The sequence below is a fragment of the Accipiter gentilis genome, chromosome 7 (genome assembly GCF_929443795.1).
Source record: "Accipiter gentilis chromosome 7, bAccGen1.1, whole genome shotgun sequence".
NCBI lineage: Eukaryota > Metazoa > Chordata > Aves > Accipitriformes > Accipitridae > Astur > Astur gentilis.
The window spans coordinates 25,195,049-25,210,449 of NC_064886.1; the positions used below are offsets into that span (position 1 = coordinate 25,195,049).

The following is a 15,401-nucleotide window of genomic DNA, read 5'->3' on the forward strand; positions in this document are numbered from 1 at the left end:
GAAGTGTAGATACATAACATTTACTGTGGAGTGCACAGAACAGGAAAATATGCATCTCAAAGATTAATAGAAATTGATCTGTTATTTTCATCCTCCATTTAATTCCACAAGATTTTTCCGCAAAGATGTGAGTGAGTACTATGATTTGAATCTGAAATGTCTTAAAGTTTGGAGTATTCAGGGTCAACTACCAGAATTCTAGGGTGGTGATTGGGTTTCTGAGAAAGGCCCTGAAGGTTTTGTTTTGACTCTGGCAAAGTCCCTTCCCAGTGGAAGTCTCACTTATGCAAAGGTCATGTTAATGTATTCACTGGGGTTTTTCCTTGTGAAATTAAGCAACAAAAAATGGTTCTCAGTTTTGATTTGTTTTTTAAGTACTACTTTATTTTAAGATATGGTAAAGTGAAATGCAGCTGTGGAATATCTTCACAACAGTGAGACAAAACCCCTAGCTACAACCCTGTGGTAGTGAGTGCTTGCAGTCTTTCTGGTTTTTTCTTTTAGAAACAATTATTCTTGTCCCTTCCCATAAGAAAGCTTCACAGTTCTTTGAATTCATTAAAATGCTTATTTATAGGCATAGGTATATATTTATGTTTATAGTTATATATTTATGTTTGTATATTTATAGGTCCCATATTTTTTGAAAGGTTAATTACAAAAATTAAAATTTAATGTTTGCTCGCTTTTTCCTCCCCACAAACTGCATGTGTTAAAGTGTCAAACCTGTGCCTGAGCAAACACTGCTGGCCTGTCAGCTCTGCATTAGTTGAACATGGGGTGAGGGGTCACTGAGTGGGGGTCTGTGAGAGTGCGGGGACAAAAGTTGTTGCCAGTTTGTTACCTGGGGAGATGTCCGTCTGCAACATCCATCAACCTGCCTCAGGGAATCCCATGTGATTCTATTAAAGAATAGGGGTTTCCTTCTGTTTCTTATTTATGCAAATAAAAGGTGAACCAGAAAAGACATCAATAAAAGTTAAGTGGCAATATCAAGCCAGTTTTACTGCCAGGTCACTCAGTCCCCAACAAATAAAGTAGGAAAAATGTCATTTATCAATATAATAAACAGGTATATCTCTCCTAAACCCAAACAGCTCTCTTGAAACCATACCTCAGAGCAAACAGCCCCATATCCTTTGCAACATACTAAGTAGGACCTCTCTGTAGTGCTTCTTTCTTTAGACAGTGCCACTGACCATGGAGCTGCCAGCATGCAATTTGACCTGCTGTAAGCCACAGCGGGGAATTCGGCAGGTTGTGCTAGCTTCTCTTGACATCTTATGGAGGAAAATATCTAGATTTTTCTTTCCACTTTATATAGGGTAGAACTGTGATCCAGGCTTTGGACTAATAACTGATACTAGCAGAGCTTTATAGACATGCTGGTATACCTGGCTGGAAGGCTGAAAAAAAAAAAGAGTGAGCTCTAACAGAGATTTCATTATACCTTCTGGTTTTGGGGGACTTCATTTCTTGCTCCCTTCTGTCTTTCCCCTACTTTCTATCTCAAATAATTCTTGTTGAAAACTCATTTCAGTCCTTTAAAATATACTTTGCCGCAGTATTGCACATCACAAGTTTGTATAAAAATGTCTTTCAGGTTGTGTTTTCAATTGTGCACATCACTGCCGTGTTTTGCATGATCAGTCACAGCAATTGCATGTAGGGGAAAAAAGAAACAACCATGCTATTCCTAACCAGCTTGAGTGACCGCAGGGGATGAGTACAACCCCAAGGCCAGGATTAATCCCTCTGGACTTCAGGCATTTCAGTGTATTGCCTGACTAGGGAGCACAGCTGCTCCGGGTTCCTCCAGAGAGTAAGATGGCTCTGAAACTGTTCTGGTTGTCGATGGGAGAAACTTTTTTCTCCATTTATTTGAGATGGAGGCCAGAGCGCACACATCCTCATGCTAGGGATTGGCTGAGATATGACAGTCAATTTAAGAAATTATGCAATGGCGGGCAGATGTTTGTGTTCTCCCACAGTGGTTATAGGAGCTTTGTTTCCATAAGAAATCAGGACAAAAGTTTTATTCTGGAGAACAAAACCCAGTGTGTTCTGAAAACAAATAGTGTGCACAGAGTTTTCTCTGGGGAGAGGCTGAGGGAACTAACCATGCGACAGATGATGTTCAAGATCCCTTCACAGGCTGCTGCACTCATGACTGGGCTGTTTGGGCTGCCATAAGCAAAAACACAGACCTGAAATTTAGGTCTGTGCAATGAAACTCTGGTGCAATCCATACAGCAGTCAAGAAAAAAACCCCACTAGACTTTGTCACAATTTTCCCAGGAGGGAAAAGCACTGCGTGTCAGTGAAGCTTAGAAAACTGTAAACTATAGTGCACTGAATTTCATAACTAATAATTCAAGGGGTGCTAATTTTGTAATCACTTTTACAGGTTTGATTTACCAGCTGTATCAGCCTGACCTGATGGTTAGCAGTAAAGAGGGCAGTGAGCAGCAAGCACTGCATTGCACTCCAGAGAGCCTTTGAATTGAGACTTGGGCATCTCTGTACAAAGAGAGTGTGTAGTTCTACAGAGAAGTGGGGATTGCTGGGTCATTGCTGTGTCCTGGTTCTCCTCAGCCCTTAAAATGTCATTTGTGAGCCATTGCAAGTTAAACCAATCTTAATGCCATGCTGAGTGGAGCTGGACATGGTGCAGCCCTCTGTTAGCCTCAGGATTGGGGTGAAAAGTGACCTAGAGACCATCTTTGTTATTATCTTTTGGAGTGTGCTCTAAGTACAATTGTCCCCGAGACTACACTCCCACACTGTAATTATATCTGCTTCATTTACGGAATACCGTGTATTATATTTGTAGCCTGACTTTTAAATGTGTATGAAGAGAAAATGAGGTTATATTATTGCTATAATTGAGAGGAACTAGGACAAGTTTTATTAATTTCCTGCCACAGAATACTGAGTAAGCCAATATTTTATGGGAAAGTTCAGGGAGAAAAGTAATATATGTTACATTTCTGAATTCCGGAGGATACTTGAAGAGTTTTACTGGCAATTGATCTTTCTATAGGTAAATTGTAATCCTTGATAGGCAGATGTGCCCCGAATATAGTGTCTCCACTGAGAAGCACTCACTAAGGGTACGGCGAAATGGAAGCAGAAGGTGTATCAGCTCTGCTCTGACAGGCAGTGAGGAATTGGAAATTGTAAAGCCTGCCTGTAGAAGCTACCCTTCCCTCAGTTAAGGCACCTATTACTGCGTTATCTACATTACTTTGAATACTGAAGGTTCACAGAAATATTTAGTGTATGAGTACCTGATTAAAAAATCAGTACTTTGACACGTGTTTTAAGAAATTATTCCTCTTTATAGACACTACTTTGTCCTGGTCTGTGTTAACTTTTACCTACCATTGGTTTCTATCATTCCCGAATTGTGCTATGTTTTTGTAAGTCTTTAGCTTTCTGTATCTCTGTGCAATAGCAATAGCAGCTAAAGATTTAAAAATCACACTTGATGTTCAGCACTGGAAAATGCTGCTGAGCTCTTGAGCTGACAGGCCTTTGCCCCTGGTTGCGTAGCCTTTGGAAGAATGAGCTCTCTGCAATGACGACGTCCCTTCGCTGGCAGTTCTGTCCCGCACTGCTGGGGGGACTCCGGGTGAGCAAGGGGGGTGGTCGCTGTGGCCTCGGAGGAAGTGGCAGCAGTCGAAGGAGCAGAAGGAACTGATCCTGCGGACGAGAGGATCCTTTTGCTTTCAGTTGTGCTGGTGCTCGTTTTCATAGGCGAGTTAGCGGAGAGATCTTCACACTGTTGGTTTTACGTGCTCCTGATGATGTGTGTGCTGCAGTGTGCCACTGCTTCGCATCATGTAGTCACGGAGGTTATGGTGTGTCGGGGTTCGGTGCAAAAAGACCTGCTTAATAGGAACCTGTTGATATGACATACACAATGCCGTTGCTGTATCCCTTTTCTTCTTTTAAATGGTTAACATCACAGAAATGCTTTGGTGATACTGAAGTTGCTGAAGTCAAAGTAGTGATGGCAGTGTAAAAGAGCTGAAAATACACGAGTCAGTGGTACCACCTTCCCCTCTGACAGCAGGGTTACTCTGCAGTGCTTTTGGCCTCTCTTAAGGAGGGAACAGGCAAATAAATGCTGAGGGAGTGGCTGGACAGCAGAAGTCCTGCTGCTCTGGGTGAATTTCGACACTTCATTTCTTAGCGGCATGGGCTGTTCATGTTTCAGGTCTTCGCTGCTGCAGCGATTCACAGAGACTCATTCATCTCCTCACTCCCCAAGGGGCTTTGGGCCATTTCAAAATTATCTTCTTGTACATGCAAAGGAGAGATCTCATCAATACAAAGCAGTGCCCTGAAACAGCACTGTCCTGGGTGTCGGTTAGGTCATGGTCAGGCTGTGGTACCGTATCACATGTCTCGCAGGAGCAGTTATTTCTGCTTCTGTTCCTCTTGGGTACTTATTATTCAAGGGGAAATCAGCTGTCCTGCCTTAGTCACTGCTGGTTTTGGATCGTGGGCTAGCCGACTGGTTTGCTGCTGATACAATGCTGCAGCAGAATTGTCCATTCTTAGTATGATCGCAGCTCTGCTGCCAGTGACACTCCTCAAAAGAGCTTTGTTTGTCCTGTTGTCCTGCGGGTGTAACAAATGACCCACTTTTCACTCTGAGGAGCTGCTCCACGGCTGCACCATCAGGGAGACTCATGCTCCACGTGCAGTACTGAGCTCCAGGAAAGGTCTGCTACTGCAGACACTGCAAGAGAGCATTGGCAGGAAGGTCTGAGTGCTGCTAGCAGCGAGTTACCCCCCTGCAGTACATGGAGCGCTTGTTCTTGTACTGGCTGAGCATGGTGACCAGGTTGTCAGACTTCCCCAGAATAAATTGCAGCCGGTGACTGCAGAGCTGTGAAGCACATGGTCAGATAAACAAGATTTAACTGGGAGGCATGAATCCCTGGCAGGCTGCTGACTCAGAGTTCCTCGTTGTTTGATTCCTTGTGCACCTAACCCATTACTTGCCACTGTGCCTCATGTGGTAGAGAAACCCTGAGCATGGTGATGTGGATGCTTGATTTTTCTGTTACGTGTAGCGAGCAACAGTGGGATCAGTTGTGGCAACAGCAGCTCCAGTCGCTGTTCGTTTCTTAGCTGTTCAATAAATTTAAGACATTCCATTAAGTAGATAGCCGTGGAGGGTATCTTTTAGATGTTGTACATCGATGACGTGTGTATTTAAAATTCAGAAGTGAATCCACGTGAATGAGTCATCCTAGGCAAGTGGAGGAGACTGTACTGTTATACGTTTGGTTACAAACTGGAGTTAGCTACATGTTTCACGTTTACTCTGGAGGCCAGTTCGTGTGGGCCTGCTTTTTGAATGGCCCGTGTGGTTGAGAGCACCTGTCCTTCACCGGGAGGACTGACAGGTAATTGTGCCGAGTCCCTTCTCTGCCACCCCAGGCAGTCTGGAGGGGTGGGCTGGCAGGTTCACCAGCTTGGCTGTCTTGTCTGGTAATGCAGAAATTCTTGCAAACACATGCCTCCATGAATGATCTCGTGCTGTGGCATGAACTCAGGACTTGCCTAGTAGCAAACTCACACTTAAGAGCTGTGCTGGGTTAAAAAATGAAGCAAAGCAAACCCCCAAAAGCATGGGTTTGGTGGTGCACATACTGAGTCTGATGGATTTAAAGCAGGTTTAAGACTTGTTTACCTTAATCTAGTCCATTAAGCTAATGGACAGGCCAGGCACATGAGGTGGAAACATTCTGACAGTGGTAACCACAGCCCCTCCCATACGCTGTAACCTTCCCCTGTATCTAAAAGTATTTTGTTGGCTCCTGTCACACTCTGCATTGTCTGTGTTACCACTCCAGTGGGACCAGAGCACCAAACCCAGCCATCCAGGGAGTTATGCCATGAATTGTAGCATGTTACAGGTCCCGAGAGTATCTTTCCCATAAAATATCTTATTATGGCTGAAACCAAACATCAGAAATTCACATGTGAGTAAGTGGGCAAAGATTTTGCTAATCCCTCTTTAGCAAAACCATGTCTACTCAAGAAGGAAAGTCTCATGTTAGGATCTGCTCACTAAGGAACAGGGTGCCAGCCTTAGGTGAACATGTCTGAAGGAATTGCTCCAGGCCTCATTTCATGTCAGCGGATCCATAGGTGTCTGCAGCAAAATTCTTCGGTGTGGCGGTTCAGGCTCCACTGCCCCCCTTGCTGTCCCAATCAGCGGTACACAAAGCTGTCTTAATGAGAGGGAAAGCCAGAGAGCAGTTGTCTTAGTTCTTAAACCTGTGCATGTTAAGATTTAAGGGGTAGTGATTGAATGCTACAGTCATTTTATTACGCAGACGCTGTCCCAGGAAGGGCAGATAACATCTAAACCACTAGGAAGATGGCAAGGAAGAAAAAAAAATGAAGATGTTCTGCTCAGTTTTCTTGAGGTTTTCCACTCAGGCCCTTCAGCAGGGCAAACATTATCACTGGCTTACTAACAGCGGTGGGGAGTACACCTTGACGGCAGCAGGACAGTGCATTAAGGTATTTTCTCATCTTTAGATGAAAAGCCCAGCTTTTGGATTCAGGAAAAAAAAAAAAAATTCATCCTGCTAAGTAGATTGAAAGAGAATCCAGATTAAATAAATCATTAAATCATTCCAGAATGTTATCCACCTGTTCTGGCCTGTAATTTATTTTCAGATGAACAGTAGGTAAAAAAAAAAAAAAAAAAAAAAAAAAAGCAATACAATGGCAAAAATTATTTTCCCCTACCAGATGCTTTGATCCTGAAATGACACCTGGCCCGGAGAGCTGCTTGTGCAGCTTTTGAGATCATTTTGAACTAACTGCTCCAATCCATTGCTCCATAACCTTGATAGACACATAATGCTAAAACTTAAGCTGTAGCCACCTTTGAAGAGGCATCTCCAAGGGTTTGCTGCCACAGGGCCAGTAAAAATTATCCCTTTAACGTGGGATGGGAAACCTGTGGTGGGACAGGCCGTGTTTGAGGGGACAGTCAAGTACCAGCCAGCTGGGAGCGAGGGGTCCCAGACCACTTCAGTGTCAGGGCCAGTCTCCTCATGTGCTGGTATGGGAATAAAGAAAGGTTTCCTCTCTCCTGCGTTCCTGAAAGGCGTGTTGTGCCTCACAAGGCTGGGAAATGCCACTCTGGGTGGTTGCTTCTGTTGCCCAGACCTTCTCATGACTCCGGAACGGTTCCCTGTGCTCCCTAGGAAAGCATCAGCACGTTTGTGCTGCCTGTCTGTGTTGGCTGGGGATGGGAGGGGGTTGAAGTGCTGGGAGCAGGTGACCGAGGACCAGAGATGGAGGGCAGCACCGGTGCTGGGAGCGTGGGGAAGCGGGTGAAAGGTGCGTATCGTCCAGCTCTTCCACACCTCCACTCTGCCCAGCTGCAGCTGAAAGGCAGCCACAGCCCGAGCCCCCCGTTCCGTGTCTCTGCGGTGTACATTTCAACAGATTCAGCCAGCTCGGTGGTCAGTTTTCAGATGAATTCTCCCATTTGCTGAACGCAACAGCGTTAAAGCTGGGCTCCGTTGCAGCGGCCCGTCGGGGCGGGGGGAAGAGGGGGCAGAAACCCCTCAGCCGAAAGTGCGCGGGTGTTGAGAGGCAGGCTGGGGATGCCCGTTATCTCTGCCCTCCGCCTTCCTTCCGGGGCTGCTTCGCTCGTCCGTAAATCAGGCCGATAAACTCTGGCTCCGGGAGGCTGGCTGCCGGCACCGGCCCGTCTCTGCCTTTACCTGGGGGCCGGGCACCGGGGCCGCTGCCGCCGCGGGAAGCGGGGCCGGGCGCGGGGGTCACCGCGGGGGCGCAGGAAGGGCCGGGGGTGGCCGGGGAGCCGCGCCGTCTCGGCCGCACAAAGCCGCCTTTTCATCGCGGCCTCCTGCCCCCGCCGAGCCCGTAATTGTCTTTGACAAAACTTCATTAGCGAGCGCGGCGGCGGCGGCGGCGGCCCCGCGGTCGCGCTGCCTTTGAGCGGGCGCAGTGGAGTGTGCGCGGCCCCGCCGGTGCCGCTCGGGGCCATTAGCCCGGCAACTTTGTTTTAGAAACTTCCCACCCCAGCGGGGGACGCGTCAATCAGCCGCTCCCGCCTGTCCCCGCGGCTGCGGCTGCTAATTGGGGGGCGATGCGGGGCTGCGGGGGTGGCGCAGCCGGTGCCAGGCGCGTCCCAGCGGGCTGCGGAAAAGGGGGAGCCCCGGCCCTGAACGACGGAACGGGGTGGCGGGGGGTGCTCTTCTCCGCCGGCTTCTCGGCCCCGCCGCCCCGGAGGGAGCGGGATCCGCACCTTGCGCGTCTGGCTTGCGCCTGGCCCGGGCGGGCCGAGGGCCAGGGGCGCTGGCGCCTGCGGCGGGCCGCGCCGCGGGGACCTCGCACGGGCCCCATCTCCCCGACCGGCCCCGGAGGAGCAGGCTCCGAGTTCCCCATCAAACGGTGGCCTGCAGAGCCGGGCTGCCGCCGCTCCGGCTCGAGTTCCCGGAGCTCAGCGGCATTTAAGAGCCCGGCTCGTAGCAAAGCCCAACCAGGAGGCGGCTTAAATACGTTTATTATGGCATTGGAGGCGCTGAATTTGTTCCGTGACACCCGGGCGAGCCCCTTATTTTACTTTCGTGCCTGGGCGCTCGCAGGCTCTGCTCCCGGTATTAGTTCTCCATCAGTCCCCGCTGTGGTTTTTAATCAAAACAGTATTCGGAATATGATTCCCGAAGATTACATTTTGAGCGATTTGCGATACATATCTCGCCGGCCTGACAGATTGCAGGGGAGTCCTGGGCGGGCGGGATAATCTGCGTCTCGCTCACTTGACCTTTAATAAAAGGGGAGTGAAAGTAATAAAAAAAAGTCTTAAGACTCCTGGAGGTTACCTTCGTGCCTGCCTTAGAAAGACGCCGAAGCCTGCACCCGACTAATGAACCACCCTCGGGGGCTTCGCGGCTCCTTCGGGCGCTCCCGTGGAGGCCGGGGGATACCAGGGCCGGGGGGGCAGAGCCGGCAACCCGGGGGAGCTCCTGGCCGCCCCTGGGCCGCGAGGGCCGTGCGGGTTTCCTCTCCCGTGGGCAGCTCAGGAGGCCGCTGCAGAGCTGCCTCTCCGGGGAGCCTCTTCCCAAAGCCGCCGGGCAAACGGAACGGGAGCGAGCCGGGTCTCTCCCCGGTGCGCTGGGCGGAGGCGGCCGGGACACGGCTGCGGACACGCGTGGGGAACCTGCGCTTTGTTCCCGGGGCAGATAACACCTCTCCCCTCCGGTGGGAGAGGAGGGGCGGAAAAGTCGCCTTGCAAGAACCCTTCGAAAGGGCCTAATACTCTTTATTACAAGCCCTAATCCTTCAAATCCGACTTGAAACAAGGTTTATCTTTTCGCAGCTTAATTTCCCCTACTCTAAGCTTCGGGTCACTGCCCGACTGCGGCTTCTGCGCTGCCGCTTGCCCGGGACTGCTCCGCAGAGCGGGAAAGCCCCGTGGCCGGGCGTCTGCGGCGCTGCTCCCGGCCGCTCCGTTACCTGCTGGCCTTCGCGTACGCTTACACCACCGCCCCCCCGCCCTGGCCCCTGCAAAGCCCCCCAGTTTCTCTTCTTTGACAGGTGCCCCCGCAGCCCGGGGCCGCTCCGCTCCGCTGCCCTCCCCTCCCCAGCCCGGGAGGGGCCGGGGCCGTAAGCAGGGCCGAAGCCGGGGGCAGGGCCCGCCACCTCTCCCTGCGTTGAGCTGCAGTTTCTGCTTTCCCCTCGCAAACCCAGAGGACTCCCAGCTCTGCAGCCACGCTTGTCTTGGTAGCCTTTGGTAAACATACAGAAGTCTACTCGATATTCAAGATTGATTTCCCTGATTTATTAAGGCAGAATTCATTGGACTCTATTGACCACAAATGACTTAATGTAAATGTTGACCCTGGTGAACTTGGAAATAGCAGGTATCGGGTTGATCTATAGATGACCTCTTAATTACCAGTTATTAATTTAAATTATTGCCACTGCTTCTAGAGAGAGGAACAAAGAAACATTCTTTCCTCATCCCTGCTTCGTTTATTAGTCTGAACACAACGTGTTGGATGACACTTTTAATTAAACAGAAATAATGCAGAGATACGGTTTCCCTTTCTCGTCTGTCCTGTAAAGTGCAGCACTGCTCTTTTCACTGACTGACGGCGGTGACCCACTAACAACGTCCTACTTCGCCGCCCGGTCGCCACTCGCTGCCCGGGGGTGCCCCGGCCGTGCCCCGGCCGTGCCTCGGGCCAGGCGGTGGGTGCCCGGGGCGGCCGGGGACTGGGGGCCGCTCTGCCCGGGCTGCGCCGGCTCCTGCCTGAAGAACTCCTGGGGTCACAGGACAGCTTCACGGCGTTCAGCTTATCCCTGTTAATGAGAGACTCCGAAAAATACTTTCAGTGGTATCTATGTACAGAGACGGGAAATAAACAGCCCGGCGTAACCTGCGCCGCTCCTCCTGCCTCCGCGGGACGGCGCGGAGCAACCGCGAACAACGCACCTTGGCGGAGTGGGGCGTGGAGGAAGCAGGGTGGGAGGAAAAGGAAAAACAAGTCACGACGTGGGGAAGGAAAAGAAAAGATTAGCTTTTTTTTCTTCCTTTTTTTTTTTTTTTTTTTTTTTTTTTTTTTTTTTTGCAAAGACGTTAATGAGGGGTGTTGAACAAACGGCAAGCGGGCGGCGGCGGGGGGGGGGGAGGCGCCGGTCCTGCGGGCGCGGCCGCTCCGCCCGCCGCGCCTCTCGGCCCCATGTGAGAAGCACGTTGTGCCGTGGCGGGACGTTTCCCCGGCGAGGGCAGGGGAGGCTGAGCCGCGGGCCGTGCCTGCAGGGCGGGGAAGTCATCGCCGGGCCGGGGAGAGGGTCCTTTCGTCGTTTCAAGCCGAGAGCCTCGCTTGCAGCCGGAGTCCCGTCGCCAGCGCTCAGAAAGGGGCGGGCGGCCCTGCGGGAGGGAGAAGCGGTGATGAGCGTTTCCCGGGCAGGCTCCCGTGCCGGCCGGGCCCCGCCGGCCCTTCCCGGGGCCGGGGGGTGCCGTCCCGCCCGGACGGACGGACGGACGGACGGGGTGGGGGGGCTCCGGGAGCGGGGCAGAGCGATGGGCCCGGCGCTGCGCTCCCAGGCCGGGCCCGCTCCGGTGTCCCGGGGCCGGGCGGGCGGGCTTGCGCTTCGTCCGAGGTCGGGCCCGGCAGCCGGGCCCTCACCTACCTCACCTCCGCAGCACCGGCCGGAACGCCGTCCGCAGCCTGTCCAGGCAGGTCCCGCCCAGCTCGGCGCCCCCCGGGCCGCCCTTGGCGCCCCGCCCGAAGCCTGCACAGACACGAGCGGCTCGCGGTGGGCCCGGCCCGGCCCCGCCGCCCTCCCCTGCCCGCTCCCCTCGAGCGGGGAAGCCTCGGCGTCCGCACCGCCGGGCCGACACCTGGGCACGGCGGGGGTGGGGGGGGGTCAGCGCGAAGGCGGGCTCACGCCGCGCCCTGGGTCCCGGCCCGGCCCGCGGTCCCCCCCGTCCCCGCCGCCGCGGGTACCTTCGCCCGCCGCCGCGTACTGGCACGGCTCCCCCAGGCCGCGGTGGGACGCGCAGCTCCGCGGGAGCGGCTGCAGGTTGAAAGCGGAGCTCCGGAAGGCCTTGGCGGGCAGGGGCTGCTCCCCCGCCGCGCCGCCGCCTCCCTCCGCGCCGCGGCCCTCGGGGCTGCCCCTGCGCGCCGCGCTGGCCCCGGCGGTGCGCGCCAGCGACCAGATGCGCGGCTTCTCCGTGGGCGCGTAGGGCGGCGGCGGGCCGGCCAGGGCGGCGGGGGCGAAGTCCGCGGCGGGGGCCTTGGCGCAGGGAAAGGCGCGGAAGGGGCCGGGCAGGCTGCAGTCACTCCGCGGAGCCTCGGGCGGCGCCGCGCCGAGGCTGGGGGCTTCCTGCAGGGAGCTGGCCCGGCCCTTCTCCGGCTTCCTCGACTCCTCCTCCTCCTCCTCCTCCTCCTCCTCCTCCTCCTCCTCCAGGTCGTCCAGGTCGCTGAACCGCAGCTCCTTGTCCTCCTTGCAGCTCTTCTGCTCTGCTCGGAGAGACAGCGGGAGGAGGGGGCGACAGGGCGTTAGTGCGGGGGCGGGGAAGTTGGGGTGGCCTCGAACTCGGCCGCCACTTCGAGCTACTTCGAAGCGGCCGTCCTGCCTCTCCCGCCTACCTCTGCCTTCGCTCTCCGCGCCGTATTCCTCCTCTTCCCGCGGGGTTTCTTCTTTCCTCTCTTCCCCCGCTTTGTTCTTGGGAGACCAGGTCATTTTGTTTTCTTTCTTGAGCCTCCGTCTGGCGTTAGCAAACCAAGTGGACACTTGCGTCAGGGTCATTTTGGTGATGATGGCCAGCATGATTTTCTCTCCTTTGGTGGGGTAGGGGTTTTTGCGGTGCTCGTACAACCACGTCTTGAGGGTGCTCGTCGTCTCTCGCGTTGCATTTTTGCGTCTGGCCGAACCACTGAAATCCACCGTCCCGTACCTGCTGGGAGACGGTTAGGAAGGGGGGGGGGGGGGGGCGGCGGGAGCCCCCCCGGCCCGGCCCGGCCCCGCCGCAGGCCGCTGTGGCCCAGCCCATCTGCCTGCCCCTGCCCGCCTGCCATCGCCGCCCAAGTTTGATTTTAGCTGACTGGTGCTCCCGGGGCGCCTCGTTTCTTTTGTACAACGTTTGTCAGGTCGGAGCCCCCCCACCCCCCCGCCGTTTGATGTCGGCCGCTGCCTCGCCGGGGGATGCTAATGCTGCCGGGCGCTGATCAAAGGGGTTTTACCTGTCGTACTGGTACTGCCCCAAGGAATGATCGTAGGAGTAGTAGGCAGCGGGCTGCGCGATCCCCGAGTGCAACGTGCCGGCGCCGTCCTTGATTTCATACTGGGGGTTCTGCAAGGGAAGCGGCAGCGTTTGGCCTCGAGCAGGAGGGGGAACCCCGCCGCCCCGGGTCCCCGCGGCAGCCACGGCCCCCCGGCCCCCCACGACGGGACCGCGCCGGTTCCGCGTCCTTCGGCGGTCCCCCGCCCCGACACCGACCGCGAACCACGAAGTTTGCCGCCTGTTGCACACATCGCACCCCCCTCCCGCCCCCCCCCCCCACCCCCCCCGCCCTCCGGTGCGCTGCCCGGGCGGGCGGGCACTCACCAGCGCGGTGTAGAGCGCGGCGGGCTCGGCGCTGTAGGGCAGGTAGTTGCCGTAGCCCTGGCCGGCGGCGTACGGGGCACCGTACATGCCCAGCGCCGCATTGAGCTCGGCGCGGCCGGGCGCCAGCAGCCGGCTCTCGTACGGGGCGCAGCAGAGGGAGGCGGCGGCCGGCGCCGAGGAGGCATCCGGCACGGAGCGGGGGACAGCCTCGCAGCAGGTCGTGCTGGGGCTGGCGGGCACGAAAAACTGCGGAGAAGAGAGGAGAGAGCGGGACGGCGCCGAGTGACTGTCGAGGCAGCCCCATCGGGGGGGAATTTAGAAGCGTGTGCGCGGCTGTGTGTGTGCGCGGGGGGGGGGGGGGGGGGGGCGGGGGGGTGAGGTGGGGAATAGGAAACCTGGGCTGAAGCAACTAATTATAGAAACCGGGAAATAAAGGAATGGGAAGCGGGAGCCCTTGGGAAGGGGGCACGATTAATCAGGCAGGCAAAACTTTAAGGAAATAATTGCTCTCGCAAATGGCAAAAGATCCGTAACGGCTCCTTCCTTCCCGCCCCCGCTCGGTCCGTTTGCATTGATTTAAAGGCAAGAAGTTGCGATTACAGTTAATTTGACAATAGGCAAAGCAGTAAATATGTCAGCTAACGCAATCGAAGGCATTTGATTTCAATAAGTTCAAGGGGACAGCTAACTTCCCAAGCGAGGGAGGCACATCTTGCAGTGATTACGGTGTATAAATAATTCTACCCAAATAAATCGTGACTCGAGGTACGGTATAGCGACGATTTAGTTAATATAGGGTGCCTTGGTGTGGGTGTGGGTGGGGGGTGTCCTTCGGAAATCGTATGGGGAGGGGGGGAAAACTCTCGACACATCCTAATAAAACACAGGAAAAGGACCGACCCGGGGAGGAAGGGTGGAGAAAACGGCACAGCCCGGTTCCGCAGAAACGCTAGTGAAACCCCGAGCCCGCCGAGCGCCGGTTCCCCCCTGCCCGCACACCCTCCGCGGGTGCCCGGGCGGCAGCGGCGCGGCAGGGGCAGCGCCCGGCGCAGCGCCGTCGCTCCGCGGGGCAGCTCCGCGGGCTTGGAAATCGGCCGCTGCCGGGATTTATGTATTTATTTGTTTGTTGCACTTAAAACTGAACAGTGGGGGGGAAGGGGAGGGGGAATTACCGGTTTCCTAAACGCCTTTGCTGTGCACGCTGAGAGTTATTTGTTTAAGCCTAACACAACACAAACGAGACATAAACACACACGCACATTTTTTAAAAAAAGGCTCCAGATGTGCCCTTTTAAAAAAAGACTCTAAGTAAGGGAAAGGGAAGAAAAAAAGGGAGGGGGAACAAGACATCTGGACAGCAGCAGCAGAATCTGAACAAAAGTGAGTGCTGCTCACTCGCCTTACCTGTGAAGTGGTGCTGTAGGGATATCCGAACTGAGAGAAGGACATAGTTGCTCCTTATTTTTGGACCATAGGCAATATTTTCCCCCCAAGATCGATTGTAACTAAACCCTGCTTCAAGATGCACCTTCTCACACACACATTTCCACGTATGGCTTTTTTTTTTTTTTTCTCAATTATAGATGATTGCACTTAAGAAAAGCAGCCAGACATCTGAGGCGGGGGGGGGATGGTGGTGTTGGTGCCTGGATTAAAAAAATAGGCTACCCCCCACTTCCCATCGCTCTTAATAAATATGTTTGTATAGAGAGAGTTTAAAAAGCCACCCCACATGTATAGAGAGTTTAAGTGCAAAGGGGCTTTTTCAAAGAGGGGGGGAAAATCACGTAGGGCTTGCAAGATACGGAGCTTGCTTGTTGTATTATTTTCTGCTCTATAGGTCTTTAGCGTTCATCGGTGGGCGAGGAGCGGCGTGACGTCACGGCCCTGCCGGCAGGAGCAGGCAGCGGCGGGCAGGAGCAGGCAGCGCCCCGCGCCCCGCGCCCGCTCCCAGCGCTTGTTTCATGTTGGTTTAATGTTGTGCCGCGATGCACGTCAAGGGCAGGGACCGGCGGTGCGTTGCGGTTGGTCCCGTCCCGTCTCCCCCCCCCCTTTTTAAAACACGATCCGAATTTGTCTTGGGGGGAAAAAAAATATATAAAAGGGGGAAATCACGGCGTCCAGCGGTGTGCCCGCCGCGTCCCCCGGACAGCGTGGCCCTGCAGCTGCAGGGAGGAGGAGCGAAGGGCAAGAGCCGGCGGTGGCCCCGGCGGTGTGAGTGAGGGGCGCAGGACGGCGGCTCTGCCCGCCGCAGCCGGGGCAGCGGCGCTCG

At 54.6% G+C, this 15,401-nt stretch overlaps 1 protein-coding gene across 2 annotated transcripts; it reads right to left on the reverse strand.

Annotated features, from left to right (window-relative positions):
* Window positions 1-9,848: 9,848 nt before the first annotated feature.
* On the reverse strand, window positions 9,849-14,688 carry IRX6 (iroquois homeobox 6). 2 transcript variants are annotated; one of them, XM_049806639.1, is made up of 8 exons: window positions 14,534-14,688; window positions 13,130-13,375; window positions 12,765-12,874; window positions 12,398-12,478; window positions 12,171-12,289; window positions 11,526-12,041; window positions 11,214-11,310; window positions 9,849-10,945 (listed from the first exon to the last, which is right to left on the reverse strand). In XM_049806639.1, the coding sequence occupies exons 1-8, from the start codon at window positions 14,576-14,578 to the stop codon at window positions 10,561-10,563; spliced, it is 1,599 nt and encodes a 532-aa protein (XP_049662596.1). In that variant the 5' UTR covers window positions 14,579-14,688; the 3' UTR covers window positions 9,849-10,560. The 2 variants fall into 2 exon arrangements, with proteins under 2 accessions (XP_049662596.1, XP_049662595.1); XM_049806638.1 differs by having other exon boundaries at window positions 12,171-12,478; window positions 14,534-14,687.
* Window positions 14,689-15,401: the final 713 nt, after the last annotated feature.

Excerpts from the sequence above, each read along its gene's own strand:
- IRX6 (XM_049806638.1), bottom strand. The coding sequence starts at position 14,578 with ATGTCCTTCTCTCAGTTCGGATATCCCTACAGCACCACTTCACAG. Across the intron at positions 13,376-14,533 it reads CCTACAGCACCACTTCACAG|TTTTTCGTGCCCGCCAGCCC; the intron begins GTAAGGCGAGTG and ends TCTTCTCCGCAG. Across the intron at positions 11,311-11,525 it reads GTACGCGGCGGCGGGCGAAG|GCTTCGGGCGGGGCGCCAAG; the intron begins GTACCCGCGGCG and ends GTGTCTGTGCAG.